Source organism: Hetaerina americana, unplaced genomic scaffold, assembly GCF_022747635.1.
Source record: "Hetaerina americana unplaced genomic scaffold, ioHetAmer1.1.p SCAF_7, whole genome shotgun sequence".
Lineage (NCBI taxonomy): Eukaryota > Metazoa > Arthropoda > Insecta > Odonata > Calopterygidae > Hetaerina > Hetaerina americana.
Window position 1 is genome coordinate 26,457,990 of NW_027287316.1, and position 17,950 is coordinate 26,475,939.

At 35.8% G+C, this 17,950-nt stretch overlaps 1 protein-coding gene across 1 annotated transcript in view; it reads right to left on the reverse strand.

The window, feature by feature from the left end:
• Nup154 (nuclear pore complex protein Nup154) overlaps positions 1-17,950 on the reverse strand; it is a 43,875-nt gene that overhangs the window by 24,730 nt on the left and 1,195 nt on the right. Inside the window, exons 4-15 of the mRNA XM_071595295.1 lie at positions 16,072-16,171; positions 13,951-14,123; positions 12,367-12,527; positions 11,308-11,672; positions 10,492-10,649; positions 8,999-9,208; positions 8,027-8,454; positions 6,183-6,353; positions 4,040-4,199; positions 2,083-2,330; positions 1,559-1,686; positions 612-846 (exon numbers count right to left, since the gene is read on the reverse strand). Coding sequence (XP_071451396.1) covers positions 612-846; positions 1,559-1,686; positions 2,083-2,330; positions 4,040-4,199; positions 6,183-6,353; positions 8,027-8,454; positions 8,999-9,208; positions 10,492-10,649; positions 11,308-11,672; positions 12,367-12,527; positions 13,951-14,123; positions 16,072-16,171 — 2,537 coding nt within the window. The remainder of the gene's footprint in view (positions 1-611; positions 847-1,558; positions 1,687-2,082; positions 2,331-4,039; positions 4,200-6,182; positions 6,354-8,026; positions 8,455-8,998; positions 9,209-10,491; positions 10,650-11,307; positions 11,673-12,366; positions 12,528-13,950; positions 14,124-16,071; positions 16,172-17,950) is intronic.

Sequence of the window (17,950 nt, forward strand, 5' to 3'; positions counted from 1 at the left end):
AGATTAATTCAAAATTTGATTGAAACTAACCTATGATATGTTTTCATTGATTCTTGAAACTAAATCCTCCTTAAACGCATTTAAATTTGGAATACTAATTCCTATTTTTATCCATTCAATTTTAGAGTTAAGTCCAAATTAAATTTGACACTTTTTATGATATTTTGTATCCATTAGCATTAAATCCAATTCAAAATTATGCGATTAAAAAGAAAAATGGGAATTTAAATTTTAAACACAGTTTTAATAATGCTTTGTTTATATTGGAAAAAAGGATGAAGAAACCAAGAGACTCACTCTGGACAGGCAAGCATGGAGGTCAACCATAAATGAACCTTCTACGTGGCAGAACAACCCAAGATGATGACTAATAATGCTTAAACATGTCATACTATTATTCACTTACAATGAAAGCAGAAGAAAATACTATCTAATAATGAAAAATTTTGTTGCTGCCAAGCTCTATGCAATTAGAAGCCCACAGAACTGAAATTCAAGACCCAATAAAGTGATTTGATTCAAATCTTGAACCAACATACGTTTGACTATGCGATTACCATACTGAAACCATTCATAATAAAAAGGGCACCGTCATGAGGATTAAAACTTACTGGAGAGAGTATGCTGGCAATGCCATGCAAGTGATGCAAACAGAGGACTTTCCAGAGGCCTAAAACTTCACAGCAGAGGCAGAGGAGGATTCGGAGAGCCTCCAAGGAATTACGCTCTACGGACTGAACATTTACACATCCTCCAGAGGTCATCATTTGGCCAGACTGTCGGTTTGGCTGTCTTCCACTGCTCTCCAGAGAAACCTTCCTTATAAATGTCTGGGAATGCTCTTGGCTAGAGAAGAAATAGTCGAAAAAAAATATATATGTAAACTTTGTGAGCATACATTTTATTCAGGTGATCTATCATTGAAATTCCTCGACTTTTTTTGAAAAGTTTTTAATGCCACCAACTCAAAAGTTATCAGTAGTATATAATATTTTAATTCAAACAGTTTTGTACCATCCCTACTTTCCCTTTCTTGTTTCCCTCACCTTCATAAGCCCTTGGACTCATAAAAATTCTCCTTTAAGGCGAGCAAATATATAATTTTTATATGCAACAAGTAAGTCATTAACTATCTACACTCCATTATTTTAATAACTATCATACGATGAATATGAATTTGCATTAGCAATCCTCTTTTTAAAGTGTCTTTGGCCAGTCAATTATTTTTTCCTGACCAGGTGATTGGTTTAGCTTTCTGAGGAATATACCTTCTGCTATTTACTTAATGGTAGTTATGTATTCTTGTAAATCCATAATTCTACTATAAAAAAATGGCTGAAAAACAGAAAAAAATCACTTTACATAGCTTAAATACTTGAATTATTCACATGAAATGAAAAAGGATAGTTTCTGCATTATATCTAGACCATATTTCCTGCTTATATAAAAAATGCAGATTTTAACAAAGTGATAGAATTTGAACCAAGAGTATTAACATTGACTGGAGCTCAAGAACCAATTACAGACTACGTAATCATAATGGATAATATAAACTTACGTTATATTTCCAAGAGCTCCCCCAGTGCCTGCACCAATCAGCTGGTTGTTCTGACCAATGAAGGACTGCAGGCGATGCAAATGTTCCAAGGCCGAGTTAAGTTCTTCAGTCAGAATCCCACTGACCATCTGAAGCAAGAAAGCATTACACAATGACAACAAAAGAATAATAAAAATAAGTTTTCAAAATTAAAAAAAGTAGCCAACAGCTATCTAACTAGAGGATAAGCTCTAAATTCTATGCTAAATAAAAATTACTCTATGTTGGTATGTGAAAAACTAAATTTGATTGATATGTGAAGTAATGTTGCAAAGTGGATGATGATATTTTCATAATTGCCAAAATTAGCAAAGGCATTCTATTAATAACAATAAGCTATTAGAGCATAAGTCTACTTTTGATGAAAGCTGCATTACACAATAAAATATATTGGAAAAACATTCTGCTACACTTGAAGTACTCTTTGGGTGAGGGATTTACTTATGTAATACCAAAAAGTCAACACACATATTATTTATACTAACCCCCTTCAACCTAGATCCAGGCAACACGACCCTGTGCACCATCTTGAGGTTCCAAATGGGCCGAAGTAAGCGACCAAGTAAGAGATAGAGTGAATTGTGCTTGTGTGAGTAATTCAGGGATCCCACACTACCCGGAACCTCAGCAGGAAATGACTGCGAGGCTAAGGGAGAAATTACTTGAGACTGCTGCATTGTTGAACTCGCAATGTTTGATGACACTGGAGTGGACACACTGGTCGGGTTAAACCCTGAACAAGAAGAGGAAATGCACAGTATTAGAATGAATGCATCCATACAAGCGTGATCACAAACAAATGCTACACAATGGTGTAATACATGAATAATTCACATAGAAGATTCTTGCTAAATCAAAATAGGAAGGAATCTATGGGTAGTAGTAATTAATAAGGTGAGGCAACCTACAAATGAGGTCATTTGCACCATTAGGGATTGGTGAGCAATTTATTAGGGTTTTTATTGCTTGTTGAAGGGTGCAGAGGAATTGACATTGGCAATACCAATATGTATGCAAGGGTGTATTGGTATTTGCATTAACCTAGTCTTAAATGAAATATGACAAGGAGTTCAGAGTTTAATGTCCCATCTGACAGACAAGAGTACTCTACTAGAAGTGCTTTCCACAAGGCAAGCAACAAGGGATTGGGCTACCTTAGAAAAATCCAAACACCTCTGGGATTTGAACCCAGGACCTCCAGTAGCGTGGGAAGCCAGTGCACTAGCCACTGCACCAACTAGACCCCAAGCTACTTTTCTCTTTTTTGTCAGAATTTCAACAATGACCATGCACATCTTCAGTTCTCTTTCCAAACAATTTTTCAGTCTATTTGAAAAGAATTCCACTCCTTATTACCTTTACTTTCCCTTAGCTGGAGAGAAACTTAGTATCAGTATAAGTCTACTCCTAACTAAAAGTGTTAAGTGAATCCAAGTTTACCATTCCATTCATCAGATGGCATACTATATTTGACGTGCTCTCAACATAGGGGTCAGTCCCAAAGAGTAAGTAAAATGATTTTTCCTGGCAAAGCAGACGACTGGATTGGGATGATTGGTAGCGGGGAAAAATGGTGAGAGGTCTCGGGAAAGCAACACGACCCACATTAGTTGTCTGCAGGTTGTTATGGTCTGCGGAATGCTGCTTAACTAAATTGGGATACACCAGAATATTATTGTCACTCCAAGATTAGAACCTGGGCCCTCAAGGTGAGAAGTCACCACATTAGCTATCACACTACCAAGATCTTCTGGTCAGTAAGAGAACACTCTAGCAACCATGCATTCTATTGAATTTCCTAAATAACTAAGTTTTCTTTACCTTTCAGCTGGTTACGAGACAATTCACCAATAGTGTATAACTATTTTCATGAATAAATGATACCCAGTTGTACCACATGCAACAAGAATTTTCCACCAGATGCCAGAGGCATACAATACGTGATAGGTATCAGAAGTACAACTTTGGATGCTTAACCCACCAAAGAAATGAACCCAAAGCGACCTCCTCACCTTGGAGTGTTAGTGTTGTATGGATGAATCTATTTACCACACTTAAAAGTGGCCTACACCCCTCTATCTAGGGGTTGCTTACTCACTTGCATACTTTCCTATCATTAAAAGGATGGTTAATATCATTAATGCATCAGGCATTAGTGAAAATGAGTCAGCCTTTATCTACCATTTAATGATTTTGTAATAACTTACAAAACCTACTGCCTTTAGGTCTTGCATATTGCTATTTCCCTCAATTTACATTTCCCAACGATAGACATTTCTTTTATCTTGTTCCCTCACAAAAACCTAAAAGAGGGATTTCACTGTAATCACATTAATCTTTTATAACTACTCTTTCTTCTGGTCTCCAGAATTTCTGCAATTTTAAATCTAAAGAATTCAAATGTTGTTGACCATGCAACAAAGGACAGAAATTCGGACATACCTCTTGGCAAGGCTGAAGCAGATGGGGAGAAACATGGGGACACTGGAGACTGCTGAGGAGTCACCTGCTGTGACCTCCCTACCACTGCTGGCTGGGACAGTCCAGTCCCCCCAGGTTCACCACCGTACATGAAAAATGCTCTTGAAGCCCACTCAGCCACCTGAAAGTCAGAAAATACAGTTAGAGAGCTCACAATATCATGCATGGGTTTTATATTCACACCACTTTTCACTGTCATGAGCCAAGTACCTAAGAACCAATCTAGCATTTAAGTTGGCATCTCTTTGAAATGAAAATGTGAGTCTTCATACATTTCAAGCCTTAAAATATGAGAATTCATTAATGTTAGTTAGTAAATTTTATAATGAATAATAAAACCACAAGTTAATCTAATTGTTAGCAACCATCCTGAAACGGATAAGATGATATTAGACAATTGGAATACAATAATAAATAATTAGGATTCCCATGTTTTCGCCTTATTTTGTATTTCCTTACGTAAAAATTTTTCAATCCTACCTGGAATATTTCTGTACCACTACATACAATCGTAATATGCTGCTTGGGGACGATTGAGTTATGTTAAACTTGGCAGTTTACTTTTTTAATTAAACAGTTTTACTTGGAGGAACCAGCTCATATCAAAGTAAAGCCCCTTGGTACTGCCACATTAAATTAATTATTCCATGATTTAGGTTATAGAATAAGTACTTTTCCGAGGAAGTAGAATGGGGTTTTACCTCAGCATTATGTTAGGCTTTCTATCGTACAATGACCAGTATCAACGCAAATGATAAATGAAGATGGGCAAGAATCATAGATATGCAGTAAATCCTAGGTATTTTGACTGCCTGTACATTGATTTATCACACTAGATGAAGCTAAGGATATACCCCAAACGAGAACACAGGAATTTACTTGCATTTCACTACGGATAAATTATGCATGTCACTGAAACTCAATGGCATGATATGGTATCATGGCTCATTAACATATAGTTTCTTTCACTATCTTAGACCAAGACATATCATTATTAAGTGGTCATGCAGAGAGAAGTTCTGTGCAAGATTAATAAAATAATGTGAATGTTCCCCATTTCTATCATATGAAGCTTTGTTTGACGATTATACATAACGTTTAAATTCAAGGAATTTAAATAAATTAGCTCACCTTTTTGAAAACTTTGATATCTTATGAGATAATGATCAAATTTGCACAAAATAATAAGAATTTTGCAGTGGAAACATTGAAAACTCAATAATGTCTTTACATAAATTGTGGACATTGCAAATAAATTTTATAATGGCGAGAAAGAATGAAAAACCCTCCTGGACGAACATACCAAAATACGTGAGGACATTCCTTTCACTGGCCAATGCATGTCGTCTTTCACTTCTAAACAAACCAAATAAATCATAATACTATTCGATTGCTCATTCATAGTCTATCAACTAGGAAAAGCAGATGAGACACATTCCACAGGGTTCCTAATGAGAACAAATCTGAATTGAACATGTGAAAAATTGGTACCACATGAAAGTAGAAGTATTCAACTATATATGATTATTAGGTCAACTAAGCTTTTTAAGCTAAGAAAAACAGCTATTTGGTTTACTTCTAAGAGTGATGGCTGATATTTGCCAAACTATCGCCATTGTTGATTACATTAGGTTTTTACTGCAGTAACTACATTTAATCATTTTGATCAAAATCCAACTTTTGGAATTGGTTACCTCCCAGTGTAGAAAATTTAACAAAACAAGAGTAAATTTTTACACTTGGAAGTTGACCTAAGAATGCTGTAACTGACTTCAGAATTAACCTTTTCCAACAAGGATCCCGGCAGAGGAATTTGTGTGTCATAGATACGGCAGAGTCGCAATGGATTACTGATAATAATGAGTCACATAATCCTACTTCTCATTGCAACACAACACACTTGCTAATGAGCCAATCAGAGAGTGAACCTGACCAAACAGTTATCCTACCTCTGCTAAAACAATTGCATAAGCACTTACCTGAAGTAGCTGATCAGAATATGAGCATGGCTGTCGAGATAGCACATAAATAAACCATGAAATAGACCTAAGGGCAATTAACAGCAGTCAATGGCAACTTTAGTCAAGAGATCAACCAAACCTACCTGTGGGTTGTGAGCTGCACCTTGGCAAGCTATTAACAGGCATGTGGCTCCAGCTTGGTCAGGGGCTGCAGTGAAGAATGTCCTTAAACCCTGACTGTCTGGTCCTTTGGCATCAACTAGAAGACGGTGCAGGACATCAACAGGTCTGGGCTTGCTTACCAGGTGTATCCCCTGAGTGAGAGATAATTAAAATTCCTATAGCCAGTCACAGAGGGAATAAGCAAGTCATCTTGAATGCGAGAACTGTCAATAAGAAGGCGATGACATGCTATGACTATTATAAGAATGAGCATGAAAAGCATCTCAAGAATTTTGCAAGAATGGTGCAAAAAAGTGCAGAATTAATTCATCATTTAATTCTAACAATGAAGTGTACAAGACACTGGACCTAAGAAACTTACAAAAGAGGAAAATATAAGCTGATATTTTATCAATAAAATACTAAATAATTCAATCAATTCTTCTCAGCTATTGCAAATTATAACTTTCACAGAGTTCTTAGCATTAACATACATAATGGATCCATATTTCTGAATTATTTTTTTTGTAAAAAATATATGTGAAAGTACATAAGTGAGAATTGAAGTGAAAGTACAAGTGTATAAGTTTAAAACTGTTTCAGAAAGCCAAAAATACTAATGAGTGGCTTACGAAAATTTCATTAAATGGGAGCACAATTTAACTTGTTGGCATTTAGGTATTCACTAGAGTTGTTGATGTTCTGAGCTGCTTATTGAAGGACATATGCAGGTCTACTAACTACAGGAGATTGCTTCATCATGATATAGTCACACCTCACTAGGTTTAAAATATGAAAGAAGTGACAAATAAGGATGACAACTCCATCAATCACTACCTAACAGCCCCAATTAAGTCTCAAGTGACACTCACCCAATTAGTCTCCTAAGAATCATCCTCGGCTGGAAACATATTGCAGGCAGTGGGGACACCGAATGCGAATTGAATGGTCTATGTGGCTGAGGCAGCAGCCCAAAGACTCATTCAGGGTGTTTAGAGGCACAGGCAAAGGGTGGGATAAGTGCACACATGTTGCTGGGAATTGTGTAGAAAAATTCAATTGCACTTCCTGAAAGTACCTCATTAATAATTCTTTAAATACCCATCTATGACCAAATTACTAGCTCACCCTCATGTAAGAGCCTAATTGTGAGGATTGTGAATTAAGTAAATTTGTTTCATTTCAAAGGAGACTTCTTTTGGTTTATTAATAATATGTTAATTACCCATTACATGCACAATATGTCAGCATGGTTTGAAATACATTTGAATCAAATGGGGCACAGGACAAAACAGTTATTTCATTGATGAGCCAATTTACAGAGTTTTCCCTGGAATATTATGAACTGAAAATTACTGCATTACTGTGGCACACCAATCATCTTTAGCTGAAGCCTTTCTACTCTCCCTTGCAACAATATCTAAAATAAAATTCCAATGCATCTTTGATAATTTCTACAGCAATAAACAATTGTTCGAAATGCACCAAGAACTAATGGAGGCAGTACCTGATTTTCAGATATTATGTAAGGGGAAATATCAGTGAATTAATACCATTTGTGTCCTCCTTGAATAAATATAGTTTTATATTTACAAGGACAATTAAAAATTTATCCACCAACATGACTTTGGGGCAAGTTTACTAATCGAATGACTCAAAGAAAGTTGAAATCCTCTCAAGAAGAATTATGAAACAATGAGTAAGAATGGCATAGGGTATAACTAAAATGATTTGCCTCAGCCTTTTCTAGTGATTAGATAGATAGATTTATGAGGATAAATGATACATGAAAACCACTAAGTAACCCAATTGATTAGTCTGTTACCTTGTTGGTCAAGACTGCATACTTCCGTGGGGGGTGCAAGTGCTGCTCAACAGCTGGTGGAGGGTCGATCATCCAAGAGCCATCAGGGCTCTTCCCTCTTGGTCCCTTGCGCACCATTTTCTGGAGTGCCAGCTCCATGTCCTTCTCCTCATCCCCCGTGATCACCTCCCCTGACTCCTGCACCCCCAAGTCATCCTCCACCTCCACCACCTCCTCAACAGCCAAAACAAAGCCATCCAATGGCAACACTGATGTCACCTCGGAGCATACTGTCCTCTGGGTGCTAGGTAACGTGCTTGACATGGAACCAAATGGTGCCATTGTGGATGGTGCTGATGTCCTCATCGTTGGAGCAGGTATGTCATCCGAGCTTAGACACCATAATAGATCACGTTCTGGCCCGGGGGAATTGACCATTACCAACTGACCTATAGCAATGAAAAATGCAGCAATGAGTATGCACAGCATTAAAATGAAATTGTACATCTATGATTAATTGGTGCCTTCACTGGTTTAACAATACATAGTAGACCATTTCAAAATATATGCAAACAAGGCATTTGGGAACTAAGTTTTCAGTCCGAATTGATATAACAGTAGGTTGAAAATGTACCCATTGCAAGTTTCGTGTGGTTCACTCATTAGCCATCTTGAAAGAAATTAAAGAGGCAGACAAGATTCAAAGATCAATTACGTTTAGTGCAGTGGCTTATTACAACAAGAAAACATGAAGGTACAATCAAGGTAATCTGGTATATGTGGACTTAAAATTCCATATCGGACAAATCATACATTATAACTTCAAGCAACTAGCTATTCAAACATGCTAAATACTCAGTAATGACTTTTCTGTTGATGGTGGCTTGCAGACAGTATCTAGCATTCTATGCTGTCCTCATGATCCTACTGCAAATCATTCCATACCTACGATTTCACTTAATTCAACTTATAGTTCATAAGTTTAACTCTTACCTTTTCGATATAGAGCTGAGTGAACTCGGGTAGGCCAGTGTGATGGTGAATTTGCAGCAAATCCTGGTGGCATTCTCACATGAAGTAGGCAGAGTGTACTGGGTTTCTGGGGAGGCTGAGGATAGGGGGGAGGGCCTACACCCATCATCACCTGCTGTCCTTGCATTCCCATGCTGGAGTCTGACATTCCACCCACTTGACTCAGTTCTCCTATTTCGGTACAAAATATAGCTGCATGTTATAAATTTTTTCTACCAGTCAAAGGCTCACTATGTCTAGCCAGTTCAATGATGGCTGAGACTTTAGGTACTTATTGAAGGAAAAGATTAGCTAAAACTTCAACACAAGAGTATGGAGATTTTTGAGCTACAGCCTAAAAGAGAGAGAAAAAATTATTAGGCATGGGAAGTAAAGAAAAGGGGTGGATGGGAGGGAAGGTGAGGAAAGATGTTAGTCAACCTCAGCGAGGCTGCTTACCAAAATTTGGCTAGTGAGTGAATGACTGACAAATGTCAAGCCATTTCGTAGTTCAAATTCCTTCTTATGTTGAAAAACACACTCCTCTAGCATAAGTAGGTCAAAATGTAGTAAATGGGGCACGAGCGTGGACTGGTGTGCAGACTTCCATCAAGATGCCTTGCAATAAATGATGACAGTTCTTCCAATCCCACTATTTCTTAAGCATGTTCTTTAATTATAGCACTGGAACTTCTTCCTGTTTAATTAACATACATTACCCTTCAAGCATCACAGACTAGCTGATATACCTGACTTTTCTTTCTTGGGTCAACTTCATCTTTTGTGTTGCTGAGCAATTTTGGTACAATGGTGAGAGTACAAAATGTTATTTTGAATTTATTTTTGGGAAAGAGGTTAGCCATTTTATAAGACATCTTCCCCAAGAATGGTAGTTTCAACGATTTGGATTGAAGAGTTATGGGATGAAGTTACAACTGAAATAGCTTTCTACATTATAATTTTATACAGCAACATATCTATCAGTGAAGAGTTATATATTGGTTGTGGCAATTAATTATAAGGTTTCAAGTTCCTTAAGATACACACTTTCTTGTAGAGGAATTGACATAAATCTATGAATAAAACAATGAAAGACAGGTGGCTTTTGAGAAGTTGCATACATTAATTCTGCTGGGATGGCTTCATCTATGGCTGACGGAAATCTAAAAAATCTCAAACTGATAGCATATTATCCATTCAGGTGATGGCTAGGTTAGGAAAAAAATGATGGCATCTGATGGCATCCCTGCCCTTATTTTCGATAGTAACATTTTTATACCATGAAGGTCTTGCATTGGCAAAGTTGTATTTTTACACAAAGATGATTCATATGCATTGAAACACATACTATGCAATAAAATCTGCAGAAAATCACCACAAACTTTTATCGTCATGACGTGAGTTTTTCAGAGGAGCAAATTCCCTTGTATTTCACAAGTTAGTGGACACTTGGCCCACAGGGAAGAGAACTGTACCTGGCATGCTTTGAGGTGGCTGTAATTGCACTCTGACTGTTGAGTAGTAAAGTCGCACACCATTGGTTGTGATGGCAACCATGTGGACATCACTGGATTCCCTTGCACCGACAGCTTGCACGGATATCACAGGTTTAAAGAGGGCACTGTCCAAGGTTCTGCAAAGAAAATTCATTTTATCGAGCATGCCATCAAACCTTTTTATATATGATTCTAAAATATACTACGAGTACATCTGCGACTCGAAATAAGCAGTGGAACAGAGAAAGGCTTTTCCTACTTTAAAAGTGTTAGCTGACAATATGCATATGATCCAAATATAAAATCCTTGAAGAGGAAAGCTATCTGGATAAGATGTTTAAAACTCAAGGTTAAACAAATACCTTTGATGCAGTCAGCAGGCTAAATGCCATTTTGTTTTCTAGATACCAATACCAAATTGTTTCGTTAAGAACAATGTCTTTTTCCTGGTGACTAAATAAGATGTTAAATGTTATGGCACTCAGGACAAAGGTAGCACAATTGAGAGTCTGGGATGCATTTTCCCAAGAACATTATTGTTTTAAAAAACAGCAGAATAGTTAAATTATAGTTTTAAAGAACAAAACACCAAGTTCATCTGAACCTTGATACTAAATCTACAGCAAAAACTGACCAATAAGATAAAAGGCTAACTTAAGCAGAGATAGTGGGGCTAAAATTGTTGTGGTTGTAATAAAAGGCTTTTAATATTACCCCACTCATAAATGTCTGAATGAGGGCTTGAACTAGAATTAAAACAAATTATATAATCACCACTAATGCGGACATACTCACTTGACTACAGAGAGGGCTTGCTGTACGATGGCATTCTGAGTGAGGTATGCCACCCTCCATGCCTTTCCATCAGCCCCCATCTCAAATGCACTCACATCCCCCTTTTCGGATAGGGTGTATAGTAAGTTTCGGGTGACATCGACCGAGAGCTGAGCCAAGGCATCCTTGTGGCTTTGGATGGTCCCTGTGGTTGCCATCATTGGATCAGCAGCCACCCGAGGCTCATTGGATGAATCTAATGGGGTGGAGAAGGGGAGGGACGGGAAGGGGAATGAGGTGAGGAATGAGGGAATGAGGTACGACAGCAATCCCCGAGAGTGGTTCACTTTGGTGCAACTCTGCCTGCCAAACCAACTCTTGCCCTTCTGGAATGCAAATTTAAATGACTGATGACCCTGACCGCAACTTAATGTTGCCAAAATTTGTATTTTACCCTTGCAACATCACAATATCTAGGGCAAAAGGAGTTACTTTATACATTATATATTACGGTAATATATAGAGGTGCATGCATAAATATGAGCACTAAATCAAATAAGGTTTCCATAAAATCTAAATAATTAAACAATTATTAACACATAAAAACATTCTGTCCAAAAAGTGATGAGAGTATTCATATAATTAGAACTTGAAAAAGACAACAGCGTTTAGATTTTTTTTTCAAGTTTTGACGTAGCAAAGAATGCATTTCCCACGTAATAAATTTGTTATAAATCCACTAAAAAGATAAATAAATATAATTTTCATTTATTTTTAAATTTTTAATTGGCTGTGTGGAATAAAAATCATTATGATACTTGTGATGAAACAGTATGTTAATTAAGTGTCTTATCATGTGATTCTTTTACAGAATTAATTAAACAAGAGAATGCTTTTAAAATTTATCGTATCAATGAAACCCTAGCACTGTTGCTCACACTCCTACAAACTACACAAGCAATTACAGTCCATTGATAACAGGCCATTATTTTGGAAAATAAGAAGACAATTCTTGCATGCTCTTATTCACACCATTGTGTTTAACCCACTGATATTAAAAAAGTATTAAATTGCTCCAACCTGGTAAAATACTTCAAAAAGATTTCCATCTCGACTACCCAAAAATATACGTCCATCAGGTGTTCCCAGGATAGAGGTTACTGGCACTCCATCAGTTGGTAAAATTGCTAGCGGCTGAGGTAAAAGGTGCAGAACCTTTTCTTGAGGCTCTGTCACGGGAACTTCAAGGATTGCAGGAATTAACCGGCAAAAAAAGAGAAATAAATGTTCATGAAAATTGAAGGGAGTATTATGAACTAACTATTGCAAGTGTAGCAGTTTGACAAGCCATAGATAAATTAAAGGGATAATGAGACAGAGATACAAAAGTGGGAGACTACATTCTAAGAAGGCTCGTTCACATTACTTCTTTGTCTCTTATCTTTTGGAACTGTATCTGTATGGAAAAATGTTTTTTATAAAGGTTGATACACATGTGTAACTGTCTTATAATGTGAATATCTTTTAGTCCAGCATATAGTGGGAAAACTGAAAATGATATCCTTTAAATATGTGGTTCCACATATGCCGGAAATATAGAAAAATTCATGGAATGCTATAAAAATATTGTAGTAGTAGTAGTTTTTAGGGGAGGCGACCGACAAATGAGGTCATTCGCACCATAGGGGATGGACAGGAAAGGATGAAGGGTGGAGAGAAACCAAGCATCGGCATTAGCCTACTCTTTACGAAAGGCGCGAAGGGGTACGAAGTTTAACATCCCATCCGACGGACGGCGTACTCACTCAAAGTGCCCTCCACAAAGCACCTCAAGTAGGGATTGAGATACCTCTGAAAAATATTCAACACCGCCGGAATTTGAACCCACGCCCTCTGGGTGGGAGGCCCATATGTTAGCCCCCACACCATCTCGATCCCCAAAAATGTTGTATATTGCAAGAAAACCCAAATTACAATAATGCAAACATGGGGTTTGACTGTACTTAGTTAACATTGAAATATTTATTTATTTTATGTTTGCTTAAGGGTTTTAATAAATGTTTCACCCTATTGAATTAATTGGAAATAGAACTTTGTTTTAAGTATTTTAGTTTTGTTTCACTCTGGCTGGGGCAAAAGAACAAGCATGTGCTGCTCATATATATAAATTTGATGAGAGGTATAAAATAGATAAATAAGATAATTTAAATAAATTAACAATTTAACAAATGATAAATTCACTTTAAAAGATGCCAGTCAAGGGCAATCACAGCTTTCTTTTTTAAATTCATGGTTACAATTTAAGGTGACAAGCTATGCATGTTAAATTTACAAAATTGCCCTTGGATTTCAGATGGAATGAACTCAGTTTCCCCAACCAAAGTAAAAATCTTGATCTCACACAGGTATCCTACATTAAGAGCAGTCTACAGAGTTTGCATCAGTAATCATAACTAATGACTACCCTTTACAAAAGTAACAAGCAAAGATACAGGTATCCTATATGCTAATTAAGCATTTGATGGGAGTAGGTGTTACATCATGGACAAAAATAAGGCTATTCACCATTTGCCATGAATGCAATTTAAAAATAAATGAGGAAAACCCGCAAATTTAACAAAAAAAGCAAACATAAAAAGAATTAAATTTTAATAAACTACATACCAATAACATCACCAGTTGGATAATCGAAGACCATTCCCAGTAGAACAATCTCAACTGCTGTAGTGAGAATGAGAATCCGAGATACATTTTCAGGCCATATTCCTGGCTTAGTATGAGAAAGCCCAACACTAACTATGGTTTCAGTAATTCCTTTGAAATAGGCCACATCATTCCTTTTAAAGAGAAAAAATTATAGTTTCAATTTATGCAAGTTGAAAAAATTATACAGCTAATGTTGCATTCATTTCTGGGTAATGCTTATTATACGCCACCAAAAACATTTTTCGATAATTATTTTCTTCAAAAGATAATTCATTCAACATATCATCACAGATGTAATGTAAATATTTATTTTGCCTACTTATGATACAGAATTTATCATTTTTGAAGACAGTTTAAGCTAACTAATCAAAGTTACAATGCAGAGCTTTATTTTATTTTTTTAATGCCAAGACTTACACTATTAGATAAACTCAACAGATCTAATGATACATAAACTGAGATGGACTAATGCAAGAAAAAATTTTGGATTTTAGAAACATAGAATTTTATCCGTAGTTATTCAAGTGGTGTAGTAGACTTTCACTCAATGACTTGAGCACTAAGTTCCAATCTGGGAGGTGAATCAGGATATTCCCAGAACATATAATTTTCAGAATTTTAAGGGAATCAAAAGGGTGAGAATAAGAATTACAACAATAATCTTACACCTTAGCCAACAAAATGACTGGTGGAAGGCCAAGATTCGATTCTTAAGCATCTTCTCTGTCTTCACGTGACATTATTATTAAATTCATTTTAAGCCAATCATCATACAGAACACAAGTGTCATATGCACAACTACTTGTCCTATTTTTGTATTACTGAACATAATACACATTAAGCAAATCAAGATCCTCTTAAAAATAGTTATAGTTCAATTTAATGCAATCCAATTAGAACTATAACAACATTTTAGCTGTGGAACTTGATCTATTACAATTAATCCCTCGTGGAGATTTTAAACACAATGTGTTTTCATGTGACTTAACATTTCCTTTAATAAGAGTAGCCATTCATTTTCTATTTTTTAAATTATTTATTTACTCTTAAATTTATTATTTAACTAATTTTCCATTAGTGTCTACTTAGGGTAGTCACTCTTGTCATTCTTAATTTCTAATCCTGATACTGACATCAAAATCTCAACTTTAAAAGATTGGCCCACTTTTCCTGTTTCTCCCTCCTTGATTCATGAAAAAAGTGAGTTATTCCCAACTTTTCCTGGTTTTTCGCTTTCGCCAACACACATAGTTAGGAAATTTAGTGCGAGGAGATAAAAGTACTATATCCAGTTCACCTGTTGTCTGGTATGTATTCACCCCCTGCCACAGACCCTTGAGGTGGTTTGCTGGGTACCAAAATATCAAATCTGTCATATCTAATCAACGAATAAAAGGATCGGAAACTACGGCCATATGAATATTGTGTGAAGAATCAACCCCGGCCATACTATAGAGTACAGCTGGGGTTGATTCTTCCCATAATATATCTAATAAAATTTTATGAAGATGCTTTCGAACTAAATAACATTTTAAAATAAGAATTGATTGGGTACAAAATTATGAAAGACATTCAGAGTAATAAATAATCGAGGGAAGTGAAAAATAAGTTTAAAAAATCAAATGCCAACATAGTGCATAAAATGATAAATATATACTCTGTTTTAATACATACATGTTCGTATGCACAGTGGTATTTAACTACTAATGTGAACATCCTATATTCGTTTCTATTGGGCTTTTTCCAATAGACGGTAAAGAGGTTCTATTATATTGTTTAAAACTTTTCAGAGAAATTTTAAATCAATACATAGTTTTGAGAAGTAGACCCCTGATACCCAAAAAAAATCTCCCAAGCATGAGCAAAGCTGAGAGGCATCAGCTGAAATCAAACCTGGGTCGTTCACAGATTCAGGTTTGATTTCAGTGGTTCAGGGCAGTGGCCCAGCACTTTACCAACTGCACAGTATGTCCACGACATGAGAAATATACAAAAATATATGTGAAGGAATAGAACACTCAAAATACACTTACTCTGAACATATTAAACACTCAACAAAAATATTTTAACATGTCTTACCCATGCTCATATTTCCAAATGTAAATATAGTTGTCCAGAGTGAGCCATGCATAATGTATGTCTGGAAATAACCCCATCATGAAATGACTGTGCCTTTCCTCTGTATTTTGCTAGTTAAGGTTTAAAGCTCATTGAAACAAATGGTATGGTAAAAATTAGGCTACAGATACACACATCTACATACCACCCTGTAAAGGCAGTGGATAACTACATGTTGGGTTATATGAAGACATCTAATTATAAAGAAATACCTTGATGGTTTAGTGAAACAAAGATACTTAATGTATTTGACAGTAAAAATAGCAAATTAATTTCCAATAGCACTGAAATTGTTCTGCTGAGATCATAGGATTGTTGCAAGTGCTTAAAGCATCAACTTCCACTAAATAAATTTGTTTAGCCTAATTTATAAAGCAAAAGTAAAAAAAATACCTTGGGAAACTAAGTGACTATGAAAACAGGACAAGACTCAAAGAATGGGTTTGATTTTACATCTTGGGCAGCACAGCTGATTGAAATTTGTTCCATAGGAGGAAAATTTATATCTGCAGAATGGTTGAATAATTTTCCCTTACTTATTTATCACATTGGCATTAAATGAAATTTTATGCCAAAACATGTGATGTAAATCGAACTTAAAATATGGTTCGTAAATATGCTTCAATCAAGGCAAATATATGCATTCCAATCAGATAAAGTTTAAAGTCTGTGTGATTATAATAGTTTATACTATTATAATCACACAGACTTTAAACTGATGAAAATTTATGAGTGTGTTAAATGTGCTTTTCAGTTGATTTTATCAGTTTACATTCTTTCTTAGTCTTTTTCCAACAAAATAACTACATAGCACCAGTGATCAAACAACTTGCACTCCTAAATCAACACATTTCCTCATTTAAAAGTTTCTATCATTCCTGAATAAGTGAAAAGATGGTATAAATTGAAAGTATATCAAATTTCGGAATAACCAGTGATGAGAGTAAACTTTTATTGACAATTATATCTATTTAATATAATAAGACATCTATATGGCTTCAACTTGAACTTCTTAAGCAATAATTTCACCAAAATTAAATTAAATTTTCACAAATACATAACGATCCATGATAAATGGTTCAAAAGAACACACTCCACTGCAACAGATTAGGTGGAATAATCTGATTTTGGGAAGTTGAAAATTTTTGAAAGTTTAACCAGGGGTTAAAACATATTCAAATAATCTAAGCTACTATTACTGCAAAATAAAATTAGTTCTTAAACAGTCTGCAGAACATGGCAAAAGCAGAAGTAAACAAGAATAGTATGGTAAGCAAGAAATTAGCGGAAAAGAGAAAGTTTCCCTTTATATCCCAAGATCATGCTTTTGTCCAGGTCTATCTCAAAAGGAAATGGGTTGAAAAATTATTGCCCAAAATAAGGCACTCTATTTGCAGTGGGACCTGTGATAAATACACCATTTATGATTACATTTTTATGGTCGCCATTTACCACATTATAAAAATACAAATTGAGAACGCATTGCATAAAACCAAACAAGTTTGCAGAAATATTCTATCCAACCCAATATTCTGCATATGGTACATAAATATACCTTAATGTCAACAGGTGTCATGCATTTAGGTGCACTAGGGCCTAATACATCTTCATTGTTAATTTCCTGACCGTGAACCTAGACCTGGTATTTTAAGACTGAGGACGTACCATATTCTTTATCTTCATTACAGAGCCATGGGCACTTATGTCATGACACTGTTCATCGAACAAAATTTATTGGTTAGTGTTTCTCTGAGAATTGATGTTACAAGTACGCAATTACAGCGAATAGGCAATTTTTTAAGAAATTCATATTTTAACTGAAAAGACAGCACATAACATA